Source organism: Phyllostomus hastatus, unplaced genomic scaffold (assembly GCF_019186645.2).
Source record: "Phyllostomus hastatus isolate PE091 unplaced genomic scaffold, TTU_PhHast_1.1 phas_contig_196, whole genome shotgun sequence".
In the NCBI taxonomy this organism is placed as follows: Eukaryota; Metazoa; Chordata; class Mammalia; order Chiroptera; family Phyllostomidae; genus Phyllostomus; species Phyllostomus hastatus.
In genome coordinates this window covers 3,162,058-3,190,034 of record NW_025333709.1, presented here as the reverse complement: position 1 = coordinate 3,190,034, position 27,977 = coordinate 3,162,058, and the positions used below count along the sequence as shown (strand labels likewise).

General features: G+C 59.9%; 1 protein-coding gene across 3 annotated transcripts in view; it reads right to left on the bottom strand.

Annotated features, from left to right (window-relative positions):
- The window catches only part of EVC2 (EvC ciliary complex subunit 2), a 59,670-nt gene that overhangs the window by 30,969 nt on the left and 724 nt on the right, over nucleotides 1-27,977 (bottom strand). For 2 of the 3 annotated variants that reach the window (XM_045834324.1, XM_045834326.1), the window contains exons 2-7: nucleotides 27,155-27,223; nucleotides 25,159-25,345; nucleotides 22,516-22,625; nucleotides 22,033-22,086; nucleotides 13,877-14,011; nucleotides 9,900-10,039 (exon numbers count right to left, since the gene is read on the bottom strand). In XM_045834324.1, coding sequence (XP_045690280.1) covers nucleotides 9,900-10,039; nucleotides 13,877-14,011; nucleotides 22,033-22,086; nucleotides 22,516-22,625; nucleotides 25,159-25,345; nucleotides 27,155-27,223 — 695 coding nt within the window. The remainder of the gene's footprint in view (nucleotides 1-9,899; nucleotides 10,040-13,876; nucleotides 14,012-22,032; nucleotides 22,087-22,515; nucleotides 22,626-25,158; nucleotides 25,346-27,154; nucleotides 27,224-27,977) is intronic. The other variant, XM_045834325.1, reaches the window with a different exon arrangement.

Sequence of the window (27,977 nt, the reverse complement as noted above, 5' to 3'; positions counted from 1 at the left end):
TAACGGGAGGTTACATTGGAGTAAAGACAGTTGCCGCGTGTGAGCACGCCGTCAGTAAACACGGCGCCGCGCCGCGGTGTCCAGCATGTGGCAGGAGCTCACACGTACTGTGAGATGCGGGGTCAGCAGCAGTCCGCACCCTTCCTCCTGGGCGTCTTCCTCTTAAAGATGTCTGCTTGGAAGTCAGATTGGGTGGGGGTGGGAGGGTGGGGGGCACCCTCCAGGCCTTGAGCTGCCCCCCAGGAGGGGCTACAGATGCAGAGAGAGGCGCAGTAACCCGTTCTGTCCAGGGGCCACTCCCCACCCGTTTGCCGACCAGACCCCAACAGCTCGGTCAGCTCTGAACAGGGAAAAGGGGAAGCGAGGCTCCCTCTCCCACGTCCAACCCTCGTGGACTTTCTTCCCACCCCTCTGACCGCCCTCATTCTGTCTGAAAGGCGTCCCAGGCCTGGGGTCCCTGCCACTGAGCCTCTGCCCCGTCAGAGCTGGGCGGCGGACGTGCGTTGTTTGCTGTCTCTGAGCCCGGTGTCCCGAGCGGTGAGCGAGAATGTCATCCCCCGTGTCGCTGAGAAGATCAGTGACTGTGCCCTCTGCGTCCAAGGCTTCGTTTCAACAGCTTTACGGATGTCCAGACATTTGATCAAACCACAATCTGAAAAGGGAGGCGGTTCGCCCTATTTTTACGGGTGAAGGAACGGAGGCGCGGAAAAATCAGAATCCTTCGTTCAAAGCAGCACAGCTCTCAGGGGCAGAGCTGGGACCGGGGGGCCGTGCCACGGCTCCGGCGTCTCCGCTCCACCCCGTGTCCCCCGGCTCGCGCCCCCGCGTCATGTCACGGTGGCGGTCTGTCTGTCGTCCTCCTCATCGTAACACCCTTCGTGGGAAAGAGAAGAGGATGTGAGAGAAACACACACACATACAGGTGGACGAAGGGGCGGGTGAGATGGACGGGCAGATGACTAGGGGGACGAACGAGGGGAAGTGCAGGTGGGTACACGGATGGAGGATGGGCAGGTGCGTGGGTGGGAGAACGCACGAGCAGGTGGGGGGTGGGCAGATGGGTGAATGGATGGATGGGTGGATGGATGGATGGGTGGATGGATGGGTGGATGGATGGATGGATGGGTGGGTGGATGGGTGGATGGGTAGATGTGTGGATGGGTGGATGATTGGGTGGGTGGGTGGATGAATGGGTCGTAGGTGGACGGAAGGATACACAAGTGGATGGGAGAGTGGATGGGTGGGTGGATGGATGAATGAATGGATGGATGGGGGGGATGAATGGGTGGATGGATGGATGTGTGGATGGGTGGATGGATGGATGGGTGGATGGATGAGTGGATGAATGGGTGGATGGATGGGTGGATGGATGGATGTGTGGATGGGTGGATGGATGGGGGATGAATGGGTTGTAGGTGGATGGAGGGATACACTGATACACGAGTGGGTGGGTGGGTGGATACAATGGACAGACAGATGAAAGGATGGATGAGTAGATGAGCGGACAGGTGGGACATAGATCGATAGGTAACACTTGAAACTCTTCCTCGTAAGGACAGTGTTGTCCCTGAAGAGCATGGGAATGAAACTGCAGGATAAAACATTTAAAGGTGACTTTAGAAATAAGACAAACCTCGAGTGACTGCTAAGTCCTCTTTCCACTCAATGCTCAGATTTCTTCAACACTTTTCTCGTCAGAATGCCCCGCCCCCCCGACTCCGCCTCTGCCTTGCACACCCACGGTCACGGGGAGCAGCCGCCTCTCGGGGCAGGCCCTTCTGTCACTGGAGAGCTCAGACGGCGAGAGCGGCCTTCTTCGTAATTAGCTGAACCCCAGAATTTCCTCCCTAGAATTTCCACCACTGCCCCCGGTGCCACCGTCTTCTTCACGACGACCTTACAAATGTCTGCCCATTGTGATCTCGTGCACACAAACCATCTGCAATCCAGGCCACACGGCCTCGGGCAGGTGACCGAGCCTCGTGGATGGAGATGAGGAGGAAAGCTGTTTCAGCAACAAGTGCCCCAGGCCGGGTCCCCGAAGAGACCCCCCCGGCTGGCGTGTGGAGAATGTGCGGAGGGCTGGGGTGGACATGGGGTTAGTGCAGGAGGCCAGTGAACACACGCAGGTGGCTGGGGCTCAGCTGGTGGCCACCAGATGGACGGAGGGGAGAGCTGCAGGAGGGAGAGGCCTCGAGAGGAGGACATGTTGGGAGGACACCACAGCTCACCTGGCTGCTCACCGTCTCTGGTTAAAAATAAGGAGGGCCGAGCCCTGGCTGGCGTAGCTCAGTGGACTGAGCTTGGGCTGCGAACCCAAGTGTCGCAGGTTCGATTCCCAGTCAGGCCACATACCTGGGTTGCAGGCCATGACCCCCAACAACCGCACACTGATGTTTCTTTCTCTCTCTCTATCTCCCTCCCTTCCCTCTCTAAAAATAAATAAATAAAAATCTTTGGAAAAAAATAAAAAAATAAAAAAAATAAGGAGGGCCTTTCAAGGGCATAAAAAAATAAAAAAAATAAGGAGGGCCTTTCAAGGACTCCAAGCTGCCCGCCACGGAGAGGGGCAACTGCACTGGTTTCCTAGGGCTGCTGTGACCCGGCGTCCCGAACGAGGTGGCTCGAGCAGCAGAAACGCATTGTGTCTCAGTCCTGGGCCCGACGTCCAAAATCGAGGTGCTGGCGGCACTGGCTCCCCCTGCGGTTGTGAAGGAGAAGTTTCCGAGTCCCCATCCCCACTCCCGGCGGTGCCGGCGATCCTCGGCTCGTAGCGGCGTCACCCCGGACTCTGCCTCGGTCTCCACGCGGTGCGCTCCCTGCGTCTCTGTGTCCAAACCGCTCTCTTCTCGTTAGGTCACCAGGCGCCGTGGACTGAGGCCCCCGAGTGACCTCATCTTGGCTTGATTACGACCTCTGCCGCCAAAATGCTACTTCCAAATAAGGTTCCGTTCACTGATCCCAGGGTTAGGGTTTCAACATGCTTTTTGGGGGGTACACATTTCCACCCGCCACGGCAACCTCCACGGGACAACAGCCCCTCACGGTCAGTACGATGTCCAAGTAGAAACGGGCTGGCCACCTCTTAGCGGAGAGAATACTTCTGCTCTGGCTGGGAGTTTAGACCAGATGGCCTCGAAGGTCCTTGGTAGCATCTAGAACCTACCCACTTCCTCACTCTGTCCCCGCGGACAAGGGGACAGGTCCTCGTGGTTCCCTCCGGCGCCTCCCCCGCTCCCGTGCCACCTGTCGGGACGGAGGTGCACAATGCCTGTCCCTCCTTGTCCCAGTGCTCCGCTCCCCACGGCGCCGTGCTGCATCGACCGGCCACCTCCCACACCTCGTCTTTATCTCCGGTCCCCCGGACGGCACTCGGCTTGTGAGTGCGGTGACTCTGTGTTGGTCCCCGCTGCATCCCAGCACCTGCGGTGCCCGGCCGTGGGCAGTGCCCGTCAAATGTCCTGGGCAGACGAGGCGTCAACCTGCTACGTCCTCTGGGCCTCACTGAGCAGGGGGCCCGGCTCCCGCTCCCTCTGGCTCCCTGCTCCTCGAGCCCAGGTCCCCCCACGAAAGCCACCCTGTCTCCTTAAGGCAGAACCAAGTCCCCGCCCCCCAGGCAGCGCTCCATCCCCGGCTGCCTGCGCCCCACTGCACCTTGCCGCAGCCCCACTGCACCTTGCCGGGGCTGTCTGTGACTCTGTCGTCTCCACCAACGGTGACAAGCGGGGGAGGGGAGCTGCTATTCGATTGCTCCAGCTCGCTGCCTGGCTGCCCTGCATTGCTCCGTGCGAGCTGCCTCTCCCGCGGACGGCAGGCGTCCTGGGGGGCCTCACTTTTCTCGGCTCCCTCCCCAGCCCCTGGCACAGCACTGCCGGCGCTCAGCAGGAGCTCGGTAAACACGTGCTGGGAGAAGAAAGGTGTCTGATGGACACAGGACTCCTCCAGGAAAGGTTCCTTTTGCTGGGAGGATGACAGTGAGGGTTGCCATGGAAACCAGAGGCATTAGAGCCACTGGGCTGTGAAGCAGTCCCCGGTATGTGCCCCGTAACAATCGGGCGCTGGTGTGTCAGGCGCTGGCAGGGGACCCAGCGCCTCGCAGGAACGCCAGCCACGAGGCGCAGGTGTGAGCACGGGCCGCTTCCCACCTCGGCTGGGCGCGGCCGCGGGCGGCCCTGGGTATTCCAGCATCGGACTTCCCCAGAACGTGGGACCGACCCAGACCCATGTCACCGGGCTGTGGGCTACACCAAAAACCACCTCAAAAAACACTGTCCGTCCCTCTCGTCCGGCCCGCCCCTCCCCCAACCCTGCTCCGGTCCCCGATGACACCCTGGTCATGAACGTCAGCCCACGTCCCAGTCCGCACCTGACTGAACTCAAGGCCACAGTAGACACGGAGGGTCGCCCCTTCCCTTGGGACCCCCTCCTCTTCGGCTCTCCCGGGCCCCTCCGACCCCTCGAGGCCAGAATTCCAGGGCCCGGCCCAGGCTCTCCACCCTCTGGGTCCTTCTCCACAGGCGCCTCCCTCAGTCCCCGCCCTGACGCCCCACCTCCAGCCCAGAGCTCCTGAGACCAGACCTCCACGCGGCTGCCCCGGGCGTCACCACCCCGGCGTCTCCAGGGCATCCTGACGTCCCCAAGTCCGACTCCCAACGCCAGTGAGCGTGGCCCCTCTCTGCTCGACTTAGGATGTCAGCAGCACGTCCGCCCAGCGGCTCAGCCTGACTGACACTCAGACGTCACCCTCGATGGCCTGAGAACCCCGCTGCCGACCCATTGGCAGATCCCGGGGCTGTCCCTCATTCGTTCCTCCCTCGAGCCCACAAATACACACGAGCCCGCAGGGTGGGTGTCAGGCAGACTAAATCCTGGGGGACCCTCCGGGGAGCCTGGCCTTCTCTCCGCTCTGAGGTGGGGGCAGTGAGCAGCCGATCAGGTGGACAGGGTGCAGAGGAATGACAGGACACAGTGGAATGATGGGATGCAGTAGAATAACAGGGTACAGTAGAATGACGGGGTGCAGTGGAACAACAGGGCACAGAGGAACGGCTCTGCGCAGACAGCAGGGACGGCTCTGGCTCCCGGCGGCACGTCCCGCTGCAGGGGCGGCCCAGGCAGAGCCGACGTCCTCGGGGCAGCTCTGGGCACCCGGGGGGCCGTGTCGCACAAGGGAACGTGCTGTGCTGTCTTCCTTCTGGTTTGAGAAACGTGGCAGCCCCTCGTAATCTTTGCTGTCGAAGCCCCCAAACAACCTCTGCTTTTACCTGCTGGCGACTGTCCCCAAGCACATCCCTGGGTGTGGTGCCAACCCCACAAGCACCTACTGTGTGCCAGGCGCCGTCTGAGGCCTCGGGGATAAACCAATGAACGAGACAGACAGCTCCTGCCCTCGTGACCTCACTGCCTGGACGGGGAAGCCGGAATACAGAGACATCACAAAAAAGGACAGACAGACAAGGTGGCTTCCGACAGCCTTGGGCGCCAGGTGCAGAAAATCGGAGTTTGAGGATGGAGACCGGCGGTGACGGCGGCGGTGGAGGAGCTGCTCCAGGTAACGGCGCGAACTGACTCCCAGGTTCCTGCCGTCCCAACCTCGTCCTCTTCTCCGTGAGCAAACACTGTGCCCTGAGCTCTGCACACGCAGCCCCCCACCCCACAGAGTGCTCATCCCTCAGGTCTCGGCTTAACTGACTCCCTTAGAGGGGCCGCCCTGAGACCCCACACGAGAGCAGGCCCCCCGCTTTTCCTGACCCCCTACAGCCCTTGCCACGGTGACCAGTGGGCGGTCATCGGCGCCGCGTTTCTATGCTGCTTGCCAAGTTCACGGGGACAGAAACCAGGACCCTGCAGCACCCGCCAGGCTCTGCCACGCACCCAGCGCAGAGGGCCCCCCGGCGGGGATCTGCTGCAGTAGCCAAGGCACCAAGCGCCTCCCGGAAATCGCCGCAGCCAAAGAGTGCGGAGAGAGAACGAACGGACGAGAGAAACCTGGGCGAGCGGCTCCAGGGTTCCAGATGAGGAACCACGTCGCATCTCCGGGGTGTCTCTCCGGGTCGAGAGGGCAGCAGCGGTTGTAAGAGACACGTCACACGGGAGAACCCCCTCCGGCCCCGTCTCCCACAGGCCCCAGTCGGCCGGCGCTCACGGGCCCCGACTGTGCACCAGGCGTGATGTTGAGGCACGCGGGCAACATCGAAGGGCAGCAGTGAGCTTCCTCCCAATGACAGAGGAGACACACACGGGCGTGGGGTTTCTTTCTCCTCTTACCCTTTCTTTGCTCCTCTGGGAAAATCTGAGCTCGGTCTTTTTGAAAAGCCGCTACGTCCAGAGAAGAGCAGGTTTGCAGGCGCTCAGGCCCGGGCCCAAACCCACCCCCACTCGTGGGACCGCAGGCAAGACCAGAAAGCCCTCCTGAATGTCAGCTCCCTCGTGAGCGCTGCCGTGAGAATTAAGTACGGTCTCGGGCAAGGGGCTCTGGGCAGCGGTCAGGGCCAGCGCGGGGCCAGGGCTACAACCCCGCGGGCACTGCCTGCCTCCAGGGCCTCCAGACCGGCCAGCGGCACACACTTCCTCCTCCTCCTCCTCCTCCTCCTCCTCCTCCGGTCCCAGCACGCCCGGCGCCACGCCACCACCACCCGCCAGGGCAACAGTGGAGGCGCCTGCTAAAAACCGAAGGCAACATCCCCCCCTCGAGTCCCCTCTGTGAGCGGCAGCCTGGGAACCATCGGCAGGGAGGAGAAACCACCAAGCAAGCCAAGGAGATGCTGCTCTTGGCCAAGAAAAAAGAAAAAACAAATCAGCGAGTTTGGACCTGCGGGGCTCAGTGGGTTGGGTGTCATCCCACAAAGCAAAAGGTTGCTTGCTGGTCGATTCCCAATCGGGGCACAGGCCGAGGTTGCGGGTTCGATCCCTGATCAGGGCGCATTTGGGAGGCAACCGATCTGCGTTTCTCTCGCACATTCCTTGTTTCTTTCCCTCCCTTTCTGCCCCCTCCCCCCCACCCCCAGTAGAGAAATAAAGAAACAAGTCAGCGAGACCGAGCAGAGTAACTGCTCTGATGGGTCTCAGAAGTGAGGCGTTCGTCAAGCCACCTGACGGCCTGCCCAGAATCCCAGCTAACCCTCGTGGAAGAACTACAAGTGGGGTACGTGCTCAGCTGGAGGAAAAAGCTGTTCTTCCTGGGAGACCATCACTGGGAGACCACCACAGACTTCCAGGGCCACGAAGCCCCTGACATTCGGAGGGTGCTCTCTTTCGAGATGCTCATATGAGCCCAGGTGGAACGATGAAAAGAAACCCACAATGATGCCACTAAAAATGTGTCTCCTTGCCCCGGCTGCTGTGGCTCAGTGGACTGAGCGCCAGCCTGCAAACCAAAGGATCACTGATTCAATTCCCCGTCAGGGCACATGCCTGGGTTGCGGGCCAGCTCCCCAGTTCAGGGGAGTGTGAGAGGCAACCACACAATGATGTTTCCCTCCCTCCCCCCACTTCTCTCTAAAAATAAATAAATAAAATATTTTTTAAAACGTGTCTCCAGGTCCCCGCAAGGAGCACCCAGCCGTGGTGTCTGAAGCAGAGCTGGCATTCAACAGTTGGGGACCCTGGGACGGGCGGGGCAGGGCGGGGAGGCCGGAAGCTGGGGGGCAGGAGGGAGGGAGGGAGGGAGGGAGGGATACACCAGCTCTCAAGCAAAGCCGTCCCGGGTCACGCCTGGTAGTGAATGTTTAACACGCTTCAGGCCAAACAGGACTGGCTCCCAAGAAGACAGAAATACAAAATCCCAGAGCTACAAGAACACAGTCTTGGCAGAACCCACACCCCTGAACCAGCCAACTGCAGTGGCCACAACATTCCACACGACGCAGGGACAAAGGACAACGGGGTCCCTGGTGCTCCACCACCCCTTGAATGGAACACAGAGGAGGACTGATTTTCAGGCACTAACTGCTCCAGTCGGAAGGTCAGAGGGTGTTACCCGCTTGCCAGTTAAGTGCCTAGGAGCTGATTGCATTTCACCCAGTTCTGCATTTCCGCAGTTTGGAGGAAAACGGACTTTCAGCAAGGGACGTTTGGGAGTCACCTGCCTGCTCACACCACTTCATGTGACAAGAGACGTTGACGAACCTGCCAGGGACTCCCCCTTCCTCCTACTGCCTGTCCTCCTCTTCCTCCCTCCACCCTCTTGGACAGCGTGGCAGATTTTAATTGTCACCCGTGGCCTTCTGATTAGGGAACTGACCTAAAATGAGTGATAACACCTGAGAGGCCGCACAACCCTGACACCCGCAAGTGGGTCAGTGAGACCGGGTGCCAGGCGGGGCCAGGCCAGCCCTGCGCCGAGGGAGTGAAGCCTGGCAGGGCCTGGGGAGGGGGGCCGTGGCCGGGCAGGAGCACCCTTCCCGGCAGGATGGAAGCCCCTCTCTCTGCTGACAGCACCCACTCAGCTCACGGAGAGCCCCAAGTCAGACCCCAGGGAGCTGTCCTCTCAGGCCAAGCACTCGGCACTCCTAGGGACAGAGGGGCAGTGTTCTCTGCTTCTGTGTCTATCTGGGGTCCGTCTCTATGGGCCACAGGACACGGCCACAGAACATGGGTCACAGGACATACGTCACGGGACAAGGCCACAGGACACCACTCCCAGGTTCCAGGGACACAGGATCACAGAGCTGCTCAGCTTTGCCTCCAAGCTCCCCCACGCTCCGCTGCTGCCAGCCACGCTCTGGAGAAAGGCCGGGGAGACCCTGGTCGCCTGGACGGCTCTCTGCGGGGCCTGCTCTCCTCCCATCGGGCCAGGCTCGGGGCCAACACCACAGCAAGGACGCATCACCCCCATGTCTCTTCCCCGACGTCCAGCGTGACCCTCTCCCAAGGCGGTAGCGTACGGTGCCCCCGGGGGCAGACGAGGAAACTGACGATCAGAGAATGCGCGTAAACCATAACGTGTTTGAGGCTAAAAACCGAGGAAGCTCAAACCCTGTTCCGTGTCACTTACTAGACACGTGACTGGAGACAGACCTCCCCATGGAGCCGAGCATGGGGGTCTTGGACTGTCGGAGCCGCAGCACAGATGCCCGACACGGAGGCTGGAGGGAGGACCACAGCGACTGAGGGGTCGGGGGGAGGCTGGGTAGTTTAAATCGCTAAACAACGATAAGGTATCATCAAAAACGATAAGGCATTTTACTTTACCAGCCACGAGATGATGAAGTGAATCCACAAAGACGGCTCCCCGGGGTGAGGGGGGGGCGGGGGCTGTGCACTGTGAGCCCACAATCAGACAGAAGTTACTGTGAATGGAACCCACCTTAAGGGGCTCCCGCGGGGCCCCGTTATGAATGACCCAGTGCAGGAAGCGGGCAAAGGAAGAACTCTGACACGAGAACCCACCCTGTCCAGGGGGGTGCACTTGGCATAAGCAGGTCCCCCAAAGACCCCTGCCCAGACGCAGCATCGGACGCTCTGGAGAAGGCGGACCCCTCCCCCTCCTCCTGTCGGGACTTTCCTGCGCTCCAGACCCACTGAGCAGCCGGAGCTGCGGGTGTTCCCCCTGTTCCCACTCACACACACAAAAAAGAACCCCAAAGAACTAACAAACAAAACCCAGGCCAGGGGAGTCCCCTGAGGCTCCCCCTCCCCAACATCACAGTCGGTGACCAGCTCTGGGGGCTCCGGTCGGACAGGGTCACAGCATGCACTATGTCTCAGTCACGCCTTGTCCCACGTACCCAGCACAGTGTGCAGAGTGCAGCAGCCGTTTGATTATGACGACTGCAGGAGGAATGAATGAATGGGTGGGTTTGTGAATGAATGAAATGTACACTGGGTTCCATCTCATGCCACTGCAGTGGACCCACTCACCCCGCCCCAAAAAGTGTAACGAGAAGCAGAAGCCTTACTCTTCCAAGGCCTGCGGCATGCTGCCGGGGTCCTCTGAGGACAGAATGCCCACCATCTGGTCATTCAGAGCAAGGTCTTCGTCCACGGCATCGGCCGACGTGAACAGGGCGTGCTCCGGCTTGCTCTCGTGATGCTGACCCTGTGGGCGAGGTTCAGAAACGGTGATTCGGTGGGTCTTCTCGTGGCTGTCACGTGCTGCGAAAGCCACGAGGGAAGGTGGGATCTGTAACAGTCAGAGAACCGGGCTGTCCTCACCGCCTGGCAGCAGGGGAACCTCGGGGGAGACACAGCATTTCCCTGAGCCTCTAATTTCTCATCAAAGAAATGGGCTCATAATTCCAGGAGCCCTGCACAGCGCTGTGCGGATGAAACAAGGCAATGAGTGGACAATCTCAACACGTTAAAGATCTAGAAAAATATTTTGCCATCACCACCATCAGTACCATTATTGCCACTGTCATCACCATCATCACTACCACCATGATCACCATCACCACCATCACCAACATCATCACCATCAACATCACCACCATTGCCATCACCACCATCACCAACATCATCAGCATCACCATCACCATCATCACCATCACCAACATCATCACCATCACCACCATCACCAACATCACCACCATCACCATCACCATCAGCATCACCACCATCAGCATCACCAACATCATCAGCATCACCACCATTACCATCACCAACATCATCAGCATCACCATCACCACCATCACCAACATCATCAGCATCACCATCACCATCATCACCATCACCAACATCATCACCATCACCACCATCACCAACATCATCAGCATCACCACCATCAGCATCACCAACATCATCACCATCACCACCATCACCATCACCAACATCATCAGCATCACCATCATCACCATTGTGTAGAGAAAAATGTCAGTTGGCAGATGAACTTCAACATCATGAATCTGGCTGGTTTCTAATCAGAAATATACGATTGTAGGACAGACGTGGCATCAGAAATAAGTACGCCCAGTGCTCTGATTGGATAGATGGTATGTCAGTCTTGTCCTCAGCATCAGTCCTGCAGAAACGGGCGTTAGCTGAGCTAACAACGAACAAGTCCTGCCCCTGTGCCTTGTCTGTGTCATATCATAAAGCCGTCACAACAAAGTATCGTTGCCCCCACTTTACACATGGGGAACCTGCAGCTCAGAGAGGTGACACGACATCGTCCAAGGTCGCACAGGTCACGGAGGCCAGGTGGGCCTCTGATCCCGAGTCACCCGAGCCCAGCGGCTCCTTCTGTCTCAGGCAGCATCGTCTCATTGGCGGCTCCCATGCTGGGAAAGATAAAACCAAACGTGACAGGGGTTCCTTCTGTGACGGAGGAAAACACTGCAAGGGCCTTCAACCTTAAATCAAATCGCACTTGGCTTTCCCCTCCGCAATCGTAACGCTCAGCCGTAACATCAGTCCACTGACAGGACAACCCTCTCCTCCAGGAAGCAGAAGCAAAATGAACAAGGGGACCAGCCTTCCAGCCTCCGGAGAGAGGGGGGCCCAGCAGCCAGGTTCCAGCCTAGGTTTGGGCACTTGGAGAAAGTTATTTAAATTCACAGGCCTCAGTTTCCCCAATATAAAGAGGGAGAAAGATGACAGATATTCCTCCAAGTTGTTGGGCCTCTGGGTGACAGTCACAGCAGCTTCTGCTGCCCCTTGCCCTGAAGAAATGCGGACTCCCAGCAGTGCCTTCTGGGAGTGGTCCCCCAGAGCTCTCCTCATCTGATGAGCTGCCATCCTGCTCTCCCTAAAACCACCAACATCACCATTACCACCATCATCACCATCACCATCATCATCACCACCATCGCCACCATTATCACCACCATCATCACTGTCATCCCACCATCATCACTGTCATCACCACCATCATCACTATCACCACCATCATCACTGTCATCACCACCATCATCACTGTCATCACCACCATCATCACTGTCATCACCATCATCACTGTCATCACCACCATCATCATCACCACCATCACCAACATCACCACTATCACCACCATCATCACTGTCATCACCACCATCATCCCACCATCATCACCATCATCATCACCACCATCACCAACATCACCACCATCATCACCACCATCACCATCATCCCACCATCATCATCACCACCATCACCAACATCACCACTATCACCACCATCACCACCATCACCATCATTACCACCATCACCACCATCATCCCACCATCATCACCATCATCATCACCACCATCATCACCACCATCACCACCATCATCACCATCATCCCACCATCATCACTGTCATCCCACCATCATCATCATCACCATCATCACCATCATCCCACCATCATCCCCATCATCACCACCATCGCCACCATCACCACCATCATCAATGTCATCGCCATCACCATCACCGTCATCACCACTGTGGAGAGGAAAATTACGGTTGTCAAACGGAATCAACGTTAGGACCTGGCAGGTTTCTGAGCAGAAGACAGAACTGTGGACAGAAGTGACTGACTGGCCGAGGCCTCCTTCACCCCTTCACACACGTCCTGAGTGCCTTCTAAGGACCAGGGTCCACACCAGGCAATGGGGACTGTGGCAGGCCCGTCTCTCTTCTGCCCATGTCCCCTCACCCTTGCCACTCCAGTGCCCACCAGCCCAAGACCCACCAGCCAACACCTACACTTCCTCCCCAGAAAGCTCTTGCTGGCCTTCTGAGCCCATGCCTGGGAAATGTCAACCCCCCCGACCCCGCCACCCTGCATCCTCAACCACTGACCAACGGGACCAGGCAGACAAACACCACAGCTCCGTTCCTGCGGCGGTGCTGACCCTGCGGTTCCTCACTGTCCCCAGAGCGCCGAGCAGAACAAAGCTCCAGGTCCCCCCGGGCTCACTTGGTGGGCTGCCTCCCCTTCCGGCCTCACTCCCCAGCCCCCCGCCCCCATTACTCCCTGGGGTCACTTCCTACACAAACCACATGCATTCGGATTCTGGTCTCAGGATGTGCCTCTGGGGAACCCAGGCAAAGACGGGAATACAGAGACTGGGGTGCTCACAGAGGGGCCCAACAGACGAGGGCACGTGCAACCTGGCGTTGTGGGAACCCTGAGAGAAGGCCCTAACTCAGCCAGGAAGCGGCCAGTGACGACTTCCAGGGACAGACAGGGCCCGAGCTGAGTCTTAGAGAACGCGTCACAGTCACGCTCACGGAAAAGCAGAGAGGGGAGTGAAGCGGGGTCTGGGGTGACAGGAAACGGCAAGCTGTTGCGGGGAGGGGAAGCTGCGGCGTGAGGCGGAGAGGGGCAGGAGGGGCACGCAGGGGCAGGACCACGGGGTCTTCATAAGCCACGCCAGGGGCTCCAGGCTTCCCCCCGAGGATGACGTGGGTCCCCAAAGACCTTTCAGCAGGCAGTGTGGGGCGGAACCCGAATCAGGGTGTGGCAGGACTACGGCACTGGACACGCAGGTGGGCACTCGGTTACTCAGCTAGACAGCAGTGGTTCTGAACACCAGCTATTTGCTAGAATCTCCCAGGAAGCCTTTAAAAATGACTAATGACCCTGGCTGGCGTAGCTCAGTGGATTGAGCGCAGGCTGTGAACCAAAGCATCGCAGGTTTGATTCCCAGTCAGGGCACATGCCTGGGTTGCAGGCCACGGCCCCCAGCAACCACACATGGATGTTTCTCTCTCTCTCTCTCTCCCTCCCTTCTCTCTCTAAAAATAAATAAATAAAATCTTTAAAAAATTTTTTTAAATGACTAATGACGGGGCCCCTCAGGGGGCAGCCCAGGAAGAGTCTCTGCCTGGACACGAGCATCTGTCCACAGTGCCCTGGGGGACCCTGCCGTCCACCCAGGGTGGAGACCTGCTGAACTGGAGGATGATGAACTTCAACTTCACACCTGTCACCGATCAAGCGACCCTCCGGAAGAAGACACGCGTGGAGACTCACCTGGTGTCTGCTGAGCACGCTTCCCTTCAAACACCAATACCGCACCAGGAAGAAAAGGGTGACCCAGGTCAGCGCGAGGGAGACGACAAAGGCCACGAAGAACCCGGCGGCGTGAAGGCCGTGGTTTGGGAGAACCTATGGGAATAAAAGAGCGACAGGGATGCACCTGCGGCCACACCTCACACCTCTCAGGTGGAGTCGTAACTCACTGACGGCAGAGCAAGGGCAGCGTCAGCCGAAGGAGCTGGGTGCGGACCCAGTGTGCCACCTCCCGGCTGGTCCCCTGAAGAGAAATCCAATGTATCGTTGTTGTTGTTGTTGTTGTTGTTGTCGCCTGTGCTTTTGGTGTCACAGCCAAGAAGGCATCGCCAATCCCACGTCCAGAAGCTTTCCCTCTATGTTTGCTTCTGAGACTTTGATAGCTTCCGGTCTCGCATTTGCCGTTGATCATTTCGAGTTCGTTTCTGTGTGTGCTGCAAGGCGAGGCCCGGCCTCGTTCCCCTGCGGGTGGAGAGCCCCTTTCCCCAGCCCCGGGTGTTGAGATGACTGCTCTTCCACCATCGAGCGGTCCTGCCGCTCTTGCTGAAAATCATCTCACTGTTCACGTGAGGCTTTTCCCGGGCTTCTGACTCTGTCCCATTGGTCTGTGTCTGTCTGTACGCCAGGACCACGTGGTTTTGACGACTGTAGCTTTGCGGTGTGTTTGAAATCAGGAAGTGTGAGACCCCCCAGGTTTGTTCTTTTTTAGATTGTTTTGGCAATTTAGAGTTCCTTGAGAATCTATATGTATTTTAGGGTGGGTTTTTCTATTTCTACAGAAAGATGCCAGGGGGTTTTGACAGAAATCGCACAGAAGCTGTGGATCCCAACTCACGAGGTCTTCCGATCCGCGAACACGGACGACTCTCCATTCACGTGCGCCTTCTTCCCTCCCCGACCCGCCGTGCTCTGCGGTTTTCGGCGTGCAAGTCTTCCTCCTCTTGGTTAAGCCTATTCCTAAATACCTTACTCTTTCATGCTACAGGAAATGAAATTGTTTCCCTAACTTCCTTTCCGTATTGTTCACTGTTAGTGTATAGAAAAGCAACTCATTTTTGTGTTGAATTTTTAATAATATCAAAAATGCTTATATCCTAACGTGACACCTTTAAAGAATATACAAAACCGCATACACAATAAAGCCCCGGTTTCACTGAAGTTAAAATAATGCCCATGCGCATGCGCAGGCTCTGAAGACAGCCCTGCAGGGTGGGGCTGCGTGTGGTGACTGGCTGAGTTTTTTAAGTTTCTGTGTTTTCTACGGTCTCTCCGGTGGGCGTGTATTACCGGTATCATCAGGAGACCAAAATTACAATAATGAATATTCTCTTAGGGCTGAGTTTGGTAGGTGAGAAGATGCACCACCCAGCTCTCCCTTCAAGGACGGACTTGGTGCCCAGCTATGGCAGTGTGGTCAGCAGACCCGGGTTCAGGGTCTAGATCAGCCGCAGAGAGCCACCTCGCCTGAGGCCACGCCCTGCCCAGTAGCAGCATAGAAAGGGCCCAATGGCCAGTCAGTTCAGCCCTGTGAGGGCGGCCGGCCAGGCGACACTCACCCAGAGCTCCCTGCCGGGTGAGGGTGAGGCTCTGTTGGCCCAGGTCAGAGCTTGACTTCCTCCTCTGTCCAATTCTGCTTCCCTCTGTCCCCCCTGCTTCACACGGGACAGGCTTATTCCCCGAACAATGAACGTGAAATGCTGACGACTCACACGAAATGCTGTGACGCAGCAAAGCTCACCAGATTAGACTCAGGAAGGGCCGCTTAGACACCCACCGCCTGGCATGCACCAAAATTCCAGACTCCCAGAGGGAAAGCGGGCATTCGGCATAAACTATATCATTGATAAAAAAACAGCTGAGGCCCCCAGAGCCACTCGTCGGTGTGGGGGATGGTGGCAGCCCTCCTGAAGTCCGAGGTCCCAGATGGCAGCCCAGGGCCAACCCTGCAGGCTGGCCTCTCAGAGGGGAGCAGCCTCGGGCCTGCTGTGTGGGCTGGCCTCTGCCCAGACTCTGTCTCCGCATCTGCTCTGGGGGAACGAGCCAGGGGCACCCAGTTTAATCAAAAACGGCTCCAGGCAATGGGAATGTCAACTGCACCTTCGGAGCAGGAGGACAACGGACCCATCCCTCACCCCTGTGGTCACAATGCGGGCCGTAGTCAAGGTCAAGTTTTTCCGACAGACCGACAAGGCCCACCTGCCCTTCCAGACGATCACAGCCAAGTTAAGGCAGAAACAGGGGCTTTGGGCCAGAGGTTCACTGGACCCGGAATCGAGTGCGAGGCCACACGTGAGGCGTAAACACAGCGTGGTCTGTCTGTACGGTGGGACATTATGCAGCCATGAAAACCAAGGACGTGCTCGCACATGCGAGAACCCGGATGGACCGCGAGAACATTGGCTAAGCGAAAGAGGCCAGCCAGAAAAGGGCACGCGGTGCATGATTCTATCACCTGAAGTGTCCATGGCAGGCACGTGCATGGGGACAGAAAGCCGGTGAGTGGCCGCCAGGGGCTGGGGGAGGGGGAGGGAAGGAGGAGTGGAGTCCTGCTTGATGGGTACAGAGTTTCCATCTGGGGTGGTGAGAATGTTCTGGAACTAGACAGTGATGGTGGTTGCACAACCCCGTGTGCATGCACTAAATATCAACAATGCATAACTTTGTTATCTGCACCTCACCGCACGCACAAAACAGGTCCGACCTCAGTGCACTGCGGCGCCCAGAAACCAGGACCTGCGTCTGGGCTGCGGCTTCTCCCCCTGCTGCTGGACCCGGAGACGGACGCAGGTGAGAGGCATATTTAGGAGACAGAGCAGACGGGTGGGTGAGGCAAGAATGTCCCCGGATGTCTCCCTTGGGAGGTTGGGTGGCGGTGGCACCCATGACTGCAGTGACAAATAAAAACATCAGACCAGCTTAGAGCCGTGGAGATCAGCCCCGAGTTAATCATACCTTCGAGATTTCCCCTAAAAGTCTAGCAGCCACATTCCACGAATAATCACTGCAAGTACAGACCTCTAGGAGCCCCGTTACCTTGACCTTCACCATCTAAGAATACAGAGAAGGAAGTGGTTCAGGAACCGCCCTCCCTCCTCATCCCCCGGCCCTGGCTAGAAAAGGTCGGCTGTGACCACTGCTCCTTTAACCTCGCGCTGGCTGACGGCAGATCCCTTGCCGGTCCGCCACTGCGCTCCTGCAGCACGGTGCCGGACAGACAGACGGGCTTTCCGAAGGAATGCCTGCAGCCCTCAAAGTCCAACACCACGGACGGAAGCGTGAGGGAGGGCTGTTTACGCAGCTCGACTTCGATCACCTAACACATACAGACTCGTGGGAGCAAGACGCTAACGTGCTGGCAATGGGTCTCCCTGGCGGTGGGACGAGGGGGCGATGGCATGTTATTTGCCCGATTTCTCTCTCTTATCTCCCCTCCCCGCCCCCCCCTCAGCCCAGGTGTAGAGTCGATGTTTCGTCAAGATGTCCACGGTGGACACATGTTAAATCCCACCCATCCCCCGCTCAAAACCAGACAGAGTTTGAACAAGAGGGGAAAAGCACCCAGAATGATTTCTCTAGAAGAGGTTTCCGGAGTCACGGAGTCGGGACGCTTCACGCCGGGCTGAAGACCCAGGCCCGCAGAGGGTCAGGGACTCGGCGATGGCAGCCCCGCGGCCCCAGCAGAACGGCTCCGAGGGCCGAGACGCTGGTCTTCCCAGGTGACAGTTCTGGGGGGAGCGAGAGCCTGCAGGTACTCAGAGGTACAGCCACTCTCCCTCACTAACAAGCGGCTCATCGGGCGACCAGGTGGATCAGGGGCCAGCGCACACTGTGATGAGGGCCCTCAGCTTCAGGACCTCGGCCAGTTCCCGGAGCCTCTCCAGACCTGAGCTTCTCATTCTCACCTGAGGAAGTGAAACTAGATAATCTCTAAATCTCTTGTGTGGGGGCAGGGAGGGGGAGTCTATTTTGATGTCCACAAAAATGTATTACGTGCCAACCAAGAAAAGAAACTCCATGTCACAGAGAGATAAGGTTGACCAGCTGTCCCAGCGCCATCCGCTCCACCAGCTGGCCGGCCTGAGGCTCAGGAATTCATGCAGGAGATGCCGGTCAGGACTGCAGGGCGCCTGCGAGCTGCCCGAAGGACGGGCAGGCAAAGAGCAGCATGCGCAACGCCTGGGCCGTGTGGGAAATCGGCCCGGGGCACCGGGAGGCAGCAGCGGTCCACCGGCCCCAGGGATCCCCAGAACTAAGCTCCAGGCACTGGGCTTCGTCCGGCAGGCAGTGGGGGGCCCTCCAGAACGGAAAACCAGCAGGCCTGCCCTTTAGGAAGGTCACTGCAGCGGGCACCACGGGCCGCGGGGGAGCGGGACTGGACAGGTCGGAGGCAGGGGGGAGGCAGAGGGGTTGCACGGCGGCAGCCCTCCGAGTGCAACTCAGAGCCACGTGACCCTGCCCCCAGTGACCCGCTCCCTCCCGGGGCTGGAGCACACCCACCGCGACGCTTGTATCGGACAAAGAAATTCCCGGGCTACCCACAGCCACCCCTGGGGCCGCTCCTTTCCCGACTGACGGGAGCCTTTTCTCTGCTAAACACATCAACCCTTTTCTTATGCAGGTTACAAATGTTTTCCCGCGGGCCCCTTAACCCTTCTCCAGGCTATGTTTCAATGTCAAGTCTTCAAGGACGTGCGTGCCCAAGTCCACGGTTTTCCCTCACGGTTTTCCTCCACATCACAGAACGCTGACGCGCCCTTGCCTTTTGCAACTCGTGGTCTGCGGTTGGGTCTTGACCTGGTGAGGCCGCTCACCTTCAGTTTCCTTCCAGAGGTTCCAGTCAGTTGCCCCCAAGTTCACGGGCGACGTTCTTTCCCGCCGATTTGAAAGACCGCTGTGTTCCACACACAGCTGCAGATGCTCTGTTCTGTCCCGTCGGTCTGGCTTTTCCTCCAGGAGCCTTAACGTGGTGGCTTCAGAACTTTTCAGTATTTATAGGGACGTATCCTCCCACCTCCCTCTTCCTTGTTAATTGTTTCCACCCCGTTTCATAAACTGACATTTCCGGGTGAAGTTTGGTGGCTTTGACCACACACTCCCCCCCACACCAAACCCCACCGGGATTCTCAGTGGTAGCATCATGACTGCTTCCCAAGTCCCTCTGTGGCTTCAGGCCGGGGTCCCGTCTGCCCGGGTGTGTGGCACGGCGCCCAGCCCTTCCCGGGGCACCTGTAACGAACATAAAGCAGCAGTGACATCGGGCACAGTGGGAGCACCGGCACTCAGTGCCCAGCACCGTGTCACGTGACTTTCTCCTGTCAAAGCGGCTCTATTTGGGACAGGTCTGGTTCACCTTCGGGAAAGAGACGGGAACCGAAGGACACGACGCGGCCTCTTACAAGAGGTGCGGAATCCCAGCGCACGCGATGGGTCACTTGATGTCTTCACTGTATCTTCTAACGGCTTGATGCGAATGTCTGGGAGCCTCTGTCCTCGCTGCCGAGCCCCGCCCACTCATCACGGGCACCCCGCCCCTCCCCCCCACCGAGTGTGAGGGTGTCGTCTTTGCAGGCGCCCGCATCAAGCGCGATAGGACGCGTTCCCTGCGTGGTGAGGGTCTCGCCTCGCCCCACGTGTGTCTCACTGGTGCCTGGCACGGAGCTTGTGCCCTGGAGACCTCGGTTCCCACCCACCCACACGCTGGCGTGGCCGGGAGTCAGCCAACCAGCCAGCTACACGGTTTAGAACATCCCTCCTCTCTCGCTGACAAAATCCTTGCTTTACGGGTCCAGCCGAATGAATGAGTTCTTCCCTCCTCCGGGAGGCCGGCCGTGCAGCGAAGCCACGCAGTGCTTTTTCTCCCGGCAGCACCCGCAGTGCCCACGCTCTGCATTTCACAACCGCACGAACTCGCTCACGGCTGTGCGTCTCCTTAGCCCTTTTGTTCCGCGCTGAATGTCTCCGCGTGGGCGGAGGGATGGCGGGGCCATGGGCGATCGGAGTCCCCGGGCTGCCCAAGACTCCACGACTCCCCAGAGCCTCGCGGGGGCCTGATTCACACACGGACAGCACCCCCGTGGCCCCCGTGGGCATTTGCACTGGACACGCTGAGCCGTGCTATTCATGCGTGATTATCTTAGCATGCGTGCCGAGGGTGACGGCTGCCTGTGCAAGCGACAGTAACACCGGCGACGCCGCTGCGTGCTCACAAAGGCCAGCACGCGCTGAGGGCCGGGCACGCGTCCACACGCGCGCCGTATGAAATGGGTGTCGTTATCCTTCTCATTTCACAGCTGGAAGCGGAGGCCCAGGAAGGCAGCGACACGCACGAGTTCACGTACCGGCAGTGGGGGACAGGGGTTCAAAGCCAGGCCTTCGGGTGTGGGAGCGTGCTGTCCCCACAGTGCTGCGGGGCCACCACCTACGTAGGCTGTGTCTTCCCACTCGCAGCAGCCTGAGGCCACCTGGCTCCACCCGCTCGCTGCACTGCCGCACCTGCACCCGGGGGTCCACAGCCCGGGGGACACCCGCAGGCGCCGGTGGGCCAGAGGCTGCCCTGAGACCCAGTGGCTCATCTCCGCCCCCGGGAGACAGCCTGGGGCCTGGAGGGAGGCCCATAAATATTCATGAAACCAACGTCCTCTGACTTCCATTACAATCACACAACAACCTGCCACCTCCTCCCCTGAGAAGTAATCACCGCCGCTGAAGACAATCAGCTCAATCAGCAGATGTGCGCGTGTGGTGTGCCACCCGCAGGGCAAAGCACGGCGGGGGACACAAGGGCGAGACAGACGTGCCCGCCGCCGGAGCTCACAGACCAGCCAGGGGGCCTTCTGCACCTGCGTGGCCCCCCTCAGCCTCCCACGGCCACCCTCAGCTGTCACTGCTACCCCCCCACCTCCCCAGCCCCCAGGAATTCGGCTCGCCAGGAGGCCGTGTGGCCCACCCACCGCCCAGCAGCAGGGCTCTGGAGCCAAGGGCCGTGGGGGGTGGGGGGGGGTGCAGACCCTGGTCCGAACAGCACTGGCTGTGCCGAGATGCGCTCACCCAGGGGGCCCGAGGCTGCTCCCCCTCGCCCCCGGTGCACACGGCAGGCCTGCACCAGCGGCTCACAGCTCGGATCCAAGCGGGCGCCCACCACTCCCTGATGAGGGCGCTCACGGTGCTGGCTGCTGTACCAGTGGCTCAGTCTACACCCAGTGCCTGCTTTCCTTCTGAGGCCCGGAACCCTGGGACACATCACACACGGGGTGCCCACGGGCCCAGCCTCCAACACGCACCCTGGGTCCCCGACAAGCTCCCCTGGCGGACAACGCCCCACACGGCTGTCCAGCTCGGGGCTGGGCTGGAGGAAGTGAGGGTGTCCCGGGCCCTCCAGGCTCCACCCCCGTGCGTTTTCCCTGGGTGACCCTGCTTTGCATCCTCTCCCTGTGACGTCCCAGCCACGGGTGGGACTGCATGAGCCACCCATGAGTCCTCCCAGGGCGTCATGGGACCCTGATACACTAGCCATGTGACCTGGAGCAAACTACGTGACCTGGGTGTGCCTCGGTTTCCCCAGTGACGACTCGGGGGCTGCTTACACACAGAACCTACCTCCCACAGTTGTGCCGATGACAGGATTCACACATGCACACCACTCGGAAAGCCTGGCACACAGTAGGTGCTTAAGAAACGTGCAGTGTGGCCACGAGATAGGGGGACACCCAGTGACCCCATGAGGGAAGCAGGGTGTGCGTGAGCTGGGAGTGACCGAACTGATGAACGGAAATGGGGACGACGTGCCGACGGTGACAGCAAGGAGTGGGGGAACCGCCCCAGACGGCGGCGCGCAGGGAAGGTTCCGGAAGACAAAACACGGCCCCCAGCCGGCCGGGTCGCAAACGCTGCAGGGTGTGTGTGAGGTGGCAGGGCAGAGGCACAGAGGGAGGGGTCATGCCCGGAAACCGACCACACAGCCTCAGGACACAGCAGGGACCCCAGACCCCTGGAGCTCCCGGCCGGGTGTGGGCCGGCGGCCGCCCCCCCCCCCGGCTCTGAGAACGAGAGACCCTGCCCCACGGGCATCAAGGACACGTGGGCGTAAAGGGGTGTCCAGGTTGGACATTTTCTCTCACCTTTACCTTTTCTTCCACGGTGACAGTGAAAAGCGCTCTCAGCTGCGTTCTGTTCTAGAGAAACAAAAAAAAAGGCGTTCTGGTCAACAGGGCTTGGCATCTGGCAGGTGGGTAACGTTTGCTGTGTCCCCGCCCACTGTGCCTGGAGCTGCAAGGGGCCCGTGGCTGCTGGGGGCGGAGCTGGTGGGGTCTCAAAGTCCTACGGGGGGCGGGGGGAGAAGGTCGGAACTGCGCAGCCCCTTCTCCTCCAGAGGCCGTGTGAAGCCCTGACGGTTTTCCTAACGGAGCCCAGCACCGGCCACCCGCGCCCTGCAGGGACGCGCCCAGCGCTGCGGGGTGTGAGATGCCAGGGCCCGTGGGCTCATCCAGAGTTTGACATCACCGAAGGAGGAAGGAAGGGATGGAGGGAAGGAGTCCATGTTTCCAGAACAACCCCACTGGGCAGCGACAGGACAGAAATCAGTGTGACCAGGCCATACGCACCGGTGACGAGCTCTGGAAGGTGAGCTGGGCCGGCAGCGCCAGGACCTCCCCGTGCCCGATGTCTCCGGCCTCGAGCGAGGCGGTGTAGCTGACCGAGAAGGAGGTTCCCACTGCTCAGAGAGAAGACACAGGGGGGTCACGACGGGGCCCCTGCCACGCAGCCACCCCCGGTGACAGGTGACACCAACTGCCGCTCCGACACCTCCAGGCAGTGGGGTCTGTGTGCACGGCCAGTGGTACCAGGCAGGGACCTGGGGGGGGGCAGTGAAGGTCCCCCGGGGCTCACGGAGGGTCCCCAACCTCACGGCCTCTAGCTGGCCCTCAGCTGCTTCGTCACAGAAGTGAACTGTTCCCGCGGAAGGGAGCGCCCCCCCCCAGGAGACGGGTCCCGGGTCCGGGCCCCGAGCGCTGCGTGGGAGGGAGCTGCACGGAAACGCCGGCTCTTAGGAGGGGCAGGACGGGCGACACTGCAGCACTGCTTCCGGAGGGGAGACAGGGTGGACGGGAGACAGGGTGGACCAGGACCTTGCCACCAGGTGCGGCCACGGGTCGAGTCCACTGTGACCGCCGACAGACCCCTCCCACTGAGCTGGCTTCTCGGGGGGACCCTGGGCACCTCGCGGGGACCAAGGGCACTTCGTAAACTGAAGCCAAACGGAAGTCTCTGTCCTCCCTCTTTGTGGCAGCGGCCTCGGGGCCTCAGCCACAGCCTGGGGACGGGGACACGGCTGGTGGAGCCTGTCCAGGAACTGAGAGCAGCTCCTGTGTGGATCAGGTGATTGTGGGGCTGGGCTTGTGAGGGCCTTTTTTTAGGGAAAAAAAAAACCAGCTTTGAGATAAAGTTTGCAAACCATTGATTCACCTGTTTTAGTATACTTCCGGCTGTGTGGCCATCGTCACAGTCTAATTTGAGGACATGCCATCACCCTAAAAGAAAGCCTTGTGCCCAAAGACGGCCACTCCCACCGTCTCCTCCGCCCTCATGGCCAACCTACTCTCAGACACCAGTCTGCCGTTTTTGGTCAGCTCAGGGGAACGGAAGCGTCCGTGTGTGTCCCCGGAGCACGTTTTGGGGGGCATTCCTACATTGGAGCAGGGACCAGCATCTCACCCCTGTTCCGTGCCGAGTGATATCCCACTGTGTGCCCACTCCACACTCCCTCTGTGTCCCTGAGCCCTGTGGACTTGTAAACAGGGGGGCATGTGGAAACCAGACGTTCAACTAACTCAGCGTCTGAGACGAGGGTGCCGCGCCCCATCTGCAGTGGAGGGAAGCCCACCCCTCCCAGACCCCAGCAGCATGGGGGGGCCTGGACAGAACAGCATGTCGGGAAGCTGGTTTAAGGAATTCTAATTTGATTCCAGACTTCCGGACTTCGGACTTTTAAAAACTTACAAGGGCTAACATCCTGGTCTCAGATTTTGATTCCTTTTGGACTTGAGTCTGTTTGACTTTCAGTCTGTAGGAGGTTTGCTCCTGAGATTTTCATTTCTCCCTGAGAATCTGCCAAAGGGACGTGCTGGCAGGCCACTGTTGGGGCATTTTATGCAAAATAAACTCCAGGTCATCCTTTCATCGTATGGCAAGCCCATGACTCATAATACCTTGCTGAACAGCACGGCCGGACATGGTTCGCGTGGGCATTAGAACTGGGGAGCATTTCCAGCCGTGGGGAGGAATTGTTTCCGTAACGCACCCTCGGAACCGTTCCCAAAGGCTTTACGGGGGAGGGAACGAGGCCTCCTGTGTTCGCTGGCATTCCCCGAAGGGCACACGGGGCTGTGGGCAGGTGGGCTAGGGGAGTGGGGCCGTCTGGAGTCTGGACCGACGGCCCTTCCGCAGAGGACCAGCCACCACCCGCCCTGCAGATGAGCGAGAAGCCCGGGGGGACCAGAAGGACAGCCGACACAGCCCAGCAGGGGAGACGCACAGCCACACCCTGCCGTTTCCGTCCATGGGCATGGGCACCCGGCCGAATCTGGGGGGCTCCTCCCTGCTCTCTCTCCCTGGCCAGGGCACCTCCTCGGACTGGTAAGTTCGGGGTGCATCGCCAGGGAGCCCCTCTTACTTGGGAGAGTGGGTTCCAGCAGGAAGCAAGACGGCTCAGCTCCTGCCAGATGGGTGGCACCAGCCCCCAAAGCGGGGGGAGCGGGGGGTCAGGGTGACAGAGCCCACCCAGCTCTGCGGGAGGGTCAGCGAGCCATCGGGTCTGACCGACGCCTGTCCTCCCACCTCGCCCTCGCCCCAGCATGCTCTGCTGCGCCCCATCTCTCCACGTGTTTGGACCGCTCTCCAGCACAGCCCGGGCCGGGCTCTGCGTTTTCCTGAGAGACGGCAACTCTGGTCACGTGGGTGATGCCATCCTGGGGTTCACTGCAAACTCTGTCTTTGCTTCCGTTTGAAACGTTTCATAATAAAAGTCGAGTATCTGTAATTGGTTAAAACTCTCCCCTCAAATCCCACCCTTCTGTAATTTCAGTAGCAGATCCAGGTTGCCGGAGGCAGCTGTCGGGAGGCGGTCCCCTCCTCGGACGCCCACCCCCCCCCGGGAACCCGTGTGAGCACCAGCTGAGTGAACGCACGGAACGGGGCGCGTGCCCTGGGAGTGTGCGTGTCCCCGACTCGCCGCGCCCAGCCCTCACCTGCCAGGAACTTCCTCGCGAAGGCCTGGAACCCAGCCGCGGTCCTGTTTCCAGGCGACTCCCTGACGGCGAGGCCGGTGACGTTGTCGAGCAGGAGCAGGTCTGAGAGGTCGGCCGCCGCCGGCGCCGGGGTGTTGTTCACCAGCAGGCGCACCTGCGCCGTCTGCGCCACGCTCGGCCCCAACACCTGGGCGGGGGTGAAACGGGGGCACAGTCAACGAGCCGTGCAGCTCCCTGAAACGACGCTGCGGCCCGACGTGTACGCGGCAGGTGTCCGTGTGCAGGCGTGTACCCAGACGTGTGGGGAGGGCACACGCACGTGCACACACACTCATCCTTGCACGTGCGTGGTGGGAAACGTCCCTGGGAGGACCAGGGAGGGCATGACGGTCCCCCAGAGGCTCTGAGAACTCATCAGGTCGGACTCCCCAGGCCCCAGGAGAGTCCGACGCCAGCCCAGCTGCTGCCTGGCGACAGTTTCCACGTCGCTGGGGCCCGAGATGCAGTGAGACCGCTCCCACAGAGAAACTCAGCAGATGAGCCATCCGAGCACAGAACCCACGTCAGGCTGGGGAGACCGTGGCAAGTGGCGTCACCGAGAAAAGCAAACGGAGGTTCTCTCTCGGTCCCTCGTTTTGACGATTTGGCCCCAGAGCCGTGCCCGGGCCCCGGGCTGCCGTCTGGTCTCCGGGCTCCCCCGAGCTGACCTCCTGCCTGCAGGCCTGCCCCTCCGGCCCGGCCACGTCTGGCCAGTGCAGCCGTTGGGAGCCACCCAGTGGCCCACCAGCTCGCCCCACCCAGCCCCTGCACCCCTGCCCCGTTCCCCTCTCCAACTCGGCTGCCACCAGCCCGGCCCCTGCACCACCCAGCTCTGCTGAATGAGATGCTGGAGCTGGAGGGAGGGGGGTGCCATGCATGTCCCGGGAGAAGTGACTGTGGGACACCAGTATGGAAAGCGGGTTGCAGAACTCTGGGTCCAGGGCCCCATGACCAACATAAAGGTGCAGAGGAAGGCACGCGTACAGACACGTGCAAGTGCACACACACACACACGTGACTGCAGGCACCTGGCAGGACACACCTCCGGAGGGACACAGAGGAAGCTGGAGCACTCGGCGCGCCCAGGAAGGGGAGCAAGGCGCCTGAGGGCCTGGGGGAAGATGAGGGCCGGGCAGTAACGGGGTCCCTCGGCAGGCGGGGGCCGCCCACGCCCTGCACGCTCCAGGGAAAGGACTGGCCCCGGACCAGCTCCTGGGAGCCTGACCCCTGAAGCCCCGAACACCCTGCTCGGTAAGACCGTCTTCATACACCGGGGGCCTTGGGCGGGGCTGGGGCAGGGTGGCCTCCGGGGGGCTGGGGACTGAGGGCGGTACCACAGGGGCTCGGAGCCTACGTGACCCACCTGCTGTGAAACCCCTGCACCCCAAGGCTGGGCCAGCGGCCCTGGGCGATGTTACACATCACAGCCGGGGACGTTAAATGCCGTCCGGACGACTGCACCGGCAGAGGACAGCCGGCGGCGGTCCCCCTGGAACTCTGCTGTCCTCTGCTGGCGCCGACCCGCACCCTTCTGCTGCGATAAACGGTACCCAGAGCCCGACAGCTTGGCTGAGGCCCGCGAGTCCTTCTAGGGAGTGACGGACCCTGAGGCTGGTCTCGGGGACCCACCACACGGACAACGTGATAAGCCATCTCACGGGACGGAAGACCTATGGGACCTTAAGTAACTTTTTGAGCAGTCAAGTACCATATCGATGCCAAAGCCTATTCTAAGTGGCCGCAGCGGGTTTTCACTGACAACAACCTAACCGCCACCAGCAATCTCAGCCCTGGTCAAGGAATAAATCCCCTGCAGGTCACCGCACCGCTCTCGTGTCCGGACGTGGGTAGGTGGCCCTGTGCTGCGCCGGCTCTTACACACCAAACCTCCCTGATAAAGGCTGTGGGTGAGATCCAACTACCGCCCCCTCAAGCGCGGGCCACCCGGGGCACTCACCACGGCACACTTCTGAAAAATGACTCCGTTCTCGGGAGTTCCCTGAACGTCTCTTGAAATGTCTCCATGCTACAATAAAACATAGAAACGATTAGAAAACAAAAACATTTCCTGCTATACACATTTCATAAAAGTTCAAGATGAACTTTTAAGGGGGGTAAAGAGTTACTTTGGCCAGTCTAGTAACTGCCATAAGCAATCTTGAAGGTCTCTTTAAGACGATTAAAGGGTTGGCACTTAAAACCTACGAGGACAGAAAAACATGGATGTGTTTGGGGCGTTTTCCGGGTCTGGGGCGCACACACAGCACCTGTGGTCGCAGGGATGCAGCTAACCAGACCCGACACTTCGGCAAGAGCCAGTGAGCAGAGGTGAGGACAAACTCCTTAGTGACCGCGCCACGGAGGGGGCACACCAGCCACATAGCAGCTGGCAGAGGGACCCCTGCCTTCCGGAGCAGCCGCCGGTGAGCTGGATCCAACACCCCACCGAGAAGCCACCACTGTCGGCCTGCTCCAGGCCCCAGCGGCTCCCCTGGGAAAAATCCCAGTGGAAAGCCAGGGCTCCAAGTAGGGGGCTGAGGGAAACCCAGAGCGAACGGTCACGGTCCCCAAAGGCCAGAGGTAAAGGGGTGGGGACTGAACCCAGGGGCGGGGTGGGGGCGAGGAGGGGCAGACAGCGGAGCTGACCTGGAGCAAAGGGCAGTAGGCCTGGTGACCTGTTTGGGGAGAAGGGGGCGCCAGGGCTCCGCGCCTTCCCCGGACTGGGACCGCAGAGGGAGGGGCAGGGTGAAGGGGGCGTGGCTAAACCCATCAGCCCGCAG